Source organism: Haliotis rubra, unplaced genomic scaffold (assembly GCF_003918875.1).
Source record: "Haliotis rubra isolate DU_JTF1 unplaced genomic scaffold, ASM391887v1 Scf776, whole genome shotgun sequence".
NCBI lineage: Eukaryota > Metazoa > Mollusca > Gastropoda > Lepetellida > Haliotidae > Haliotis > Haliotis rubra.
Genome location: NW_025767497.1, coordinates 304873 through 308787, shown reverse-complemented (window position 1 = coordinate 308787; position 3915 = coordinate 304873). Strand labels below are relative to the sequence as shown.

Sequence of the window (3915 nt, the reverse complement as noted above, 5' to 3'; positions counted from 1 at the left end):
CTTTTTGTTTGTCTCTAAATCCTTTGAGCTTTCTGCTCAACAGAGAGGAGGGTTACCATCCCGGATCAGCACAGATCCCCAGCGCTTACTCATCTCCTTTACATGGATGCTACCTTGCTCCTTGCCAAAGGAGAAACCAATTTTTAAAAAAGCAGGTGCTACTTGTCGAGTCCCTATCTGGTGATATTGGAATGACATTTGGTCTGGACAAATGTAATACTCTTCATTTGAAGCGTGGCAAGGTAGTTAATGGTGGATCGGTCAAGTTACTCTCTCTCCCTCTCTCTCTCTGTGTGTGTGTGTGTGTGTGTGTGTGTGTGTGTGTGTGTTATATTGAGCCTTTGGAGTAGTTGACTGGACAAATAAGAACATTCTGAGTCTTGACCGCCTGACCAGAAGGATCATTTATGACAACATAGCCCACCACCCTCGTTCCTCTCTTAACCGTTTATATATGCCAATCCATGTTTGATTAATGTGGAGGCTCTTCATGTTAGAATTTTATTGTGTACTTTTGCACATATTTAATCATCGGATAATCCTCTGATGATGCATGTGAAGACTCATGATGAAAGCAAGGAATTCCACAGCTATCTTAAGTGTGCCAAGGTTGTTGGACAGAATCTGAAATTTGAGGTTGACTTCACTGATGGCGATGTACTGCTGGACGGTACAGCGATGAGAGTAAACCAGGTGAAGTCCATCACCAAGTTTGCCCAGAGTCGGTCATTTGTCGAGAAGCTTTCTGAGAAGCCATTGCATCGTCTGTATATGCAGTGTGTTGAACAGAATGGCAATCCGACCGACTCCTTTGCCTGGATGAAGTCGGCTGGTCTCAAATGTGAAACTGAGGGCTTCCTTTTTTTCTAAGGACCAGTCACGTCCCACTCGCAATCGCCTAAATGTGATTCTTAAAGAGAATATCAGCATGAAATGTCGACTTTGCAATGGATTCACAGAGACTCTCCAACACCTTGTCCGTTGATGCCCTTCCTTGGCACAAACAGAAAACTAATGCAGAAGGTTGCAGTGTTGGGGAGCCTTCATATTCTCCGACTAGGCAGCGTTTTCTGGGAGAAGTCCCATTCGCTGTCTGGGCTGCATGTAGAGGGGGCGAGGGCCCTGAGCTGATGATGACCCTTACCAGTCTGACTGTGCCAGGATCACCCGAACCCTCTCTGCTGCATTTTTATCTTTAATATGTAATACATAATAATAATGTATTCGTAACCTTTAGAATACAGTTGTTCATTTCACTGTTGTTTGCCACTTCATTGCTTTTAGGGACTGATTTCTGGATACGTCATTTGTTTAACACCAATCAAGTCAAATAGATGTAGATTGTATGGCAAATTCAACCGCTAAATGCTTAGAAGCGGGGCACTGAGGACAATCACGCTATCAAGAACCATTTCATCCAGATCATTCGTCTCTGTAACAGCTTCAATGCAGCACATTGTAAAATAGATGAAGAGAACCTTGTAACAGAACACCCCACTGTAATGGGATTCGTCACCAACGTAATGTGTTAATATGAACCAGACAGGTGTCACAGTGACCCGATGAAACAATATATTTGATGCATGACTAGAAAGACTTTATCGTAACATTTTTCTCATCACTTCAGAGGTTGGAATCTGGACAGGTTCCTTCAGGGATATCAGAAGTGTCAATAATCTTTAGGGACCGTGCATTTAACACACGTCACGTGAACTGGTCAGTTAACCAGTCGTGATCTCATTGGTCGTTTTCATGCAGAACAGTCAGAATATCAACTGAAACATTCCCATCTCCAAGTCGGTGTGGACATGTTACTGGATGGGCACCAGTCAGGGATAAACAAGGGGATCAAGGTGTTAGTTCGAGCAGACATTCTTATAGTCGACTTCTTCAGGCGTGCATTAATGCAAAGGGTGGCCATATATGGACATAGGCTGGCATAGAACTGCTTTCACAAATATAGATGTTATGATGAACACGTGTGATGTGCAGATTGTCACTTCTTACTCCCCTATAAGAGAGACTTGAGAAACAACAAATGTTGATTGATATGAACTGATCAGTCAGTATCTATTTGTAATCCTTAGTTTATTTTCGTCGTATTCATCCAACGATCATATTATACGGAAAACAACGATGTATAAATAATTGGCAAAGAGCAAGCAATGCCTTGTGGCCTTTATAATATTGTCTAATATACACATATATATTATAATATATAATATAATATTTGTGTTGCAGAGTCTTTGTCTTGTGAACTAAACATCGCCTCTAAGGTCGGGGACCTCCTAGAGGTAAAACAGACCTTGTCCCAAGGACATGCGGACATTAACTGCCAGGAATGGATTGGTAGAACACCCGTGATGTGGGCAGCTGGTGAAGGACATAAAGAAGTGGTTGAGTTACTTGTGAGTAAAGGAGCCAACTTGTCAATCACAGATAGATTCGGCATCAACATCCTTCACTCAGCCTGTCTTGCAGGAGATGTAGAGGTAGTGAAGTATGTCCTCTCACAGAACATGTTGAACATCAACGGTAGAGTACGGTGCGGGAGAACAGCTGTGATGCTGGCAGCAGAGAACGGCTACAAAGAGGTTGTGGAGTTGCTTGTGGACAAAGACGCTGACGTGTCACTAATGGATGAAAGAGGTGACAACATCCTTCACTGCGCCTGTAGGGGAGGAGATGCGGGGGTTGTGGAGTACATCCTCTCAAAGAAGATTGTGGATGTCGACAGAAGGGGATCAAAGAAGATGACACCAATCATGGTGGCACAGGAGTACAAACATAGAGAAGTGGTGGAGTTACTCGTCAGTAAAAGACCTGATGGGTCGCTAAGATATTACAAGCACAGAAACATGCTTCAGTCTGCTTGCCGGGAAGGAAACATGGAGGTGGTGAAGTTTATCCTTTCACAGAATACTGTGAACATCAACAATGGTTGGAGAGAAAAGATTACACCAGTAATGATCGCAGCGAAATTAGGACATAAAGATGTGGTAGAGTTACTCGTGAGTAAAGGAGCTGATGTATCACAATTGGATCAGGGAGGTTCCAGCATCCTTCACTATGCCTGCCGGGGTGGGAATATTGAGACAGTGAAGTATGTCATCTCACAGAATATGGTGAACATCAACAGTAGAGGATTTCAGAAGATGAGCCCGTTAATGAGGGCAGCGTTAATGGGGCATACAGACGTGGTAGAATTACTCGAGAGTGAAGGAGCTGATGTGTCACAATTGGATGGAGGAGGTGACAACATCCTTCACTATGCCTGCCAAGGTGGACATACTGAGACAGTGAAGTATGTCATCTCACAGAATATGGTGAACATCAACAGTAGAGGATTTCAGAAGATGAGCCCGTTAATGAGGGCAGCATTAAAGGGACACACAGACGTGGTAGAATTACTCGAGAGTGAAGGAGCTGATGTGTCACAATTGGATGGAGGAGGTGACAACATCCTTCACTATGCCTGCCAAGGTGGACATATTGAGACAGTGAAGTATGTCATCTCACAGAATATGGTGAACATCAACAGTAGAGGATTTCAGAAGATGAGCCCGTTAATGAGGGCAGCATTAATGGGACACACACGTGGTAGAATTACTCGAGAGTGAAGGTGCCGATGTGTCACAATTGGATGGAGGAGGAGACAACATCCTTCACTATGCCTGCCGTGGTGGAAATGTTGAGGTGGTGAAGTATGTCCTCTCACAGAATATGTCGGACATCAACAGTAGAGGATACAGCAACATGACCCCAGTAATGTCAGCTGGACAAAGGGGACACAAAGAAGTGGTAGAGTTACTCGTACACAATAACGCCGATTTGTCCCTCGTATATAACAGCAATAACAACATCCTTCACTTGGCCTGTCAGGAAGGACGTTTGGAGGTGGTGAGGTATGTCCTC

The 3915-nt window shown here is 43.9% G+C and overlaps 1 protein-coding gene across 1 annotated transcript; it reads left to right on the top strand.

The window, feature by feature from the left end:
• Positions 1-678: 678 nt before the first annotated feature.
• On the top strand, positions 679-3620 carry LOC124260792 (ankyrin repeat domain-containing protein 50-like). The gene is made up of 2 exons (XM_046695109.1): positions 679-721; positions 2242-3620. Exons 1-2 carry the CDS (start codon positions 679-681, stop codon positions 3618-3620), a joined length of 1422 nt encoding a protein of 473 aa, XP_046551065.1.
• The last annotated feature ends 295 nt before the right edge of the window (positions 3621-3915 follow it).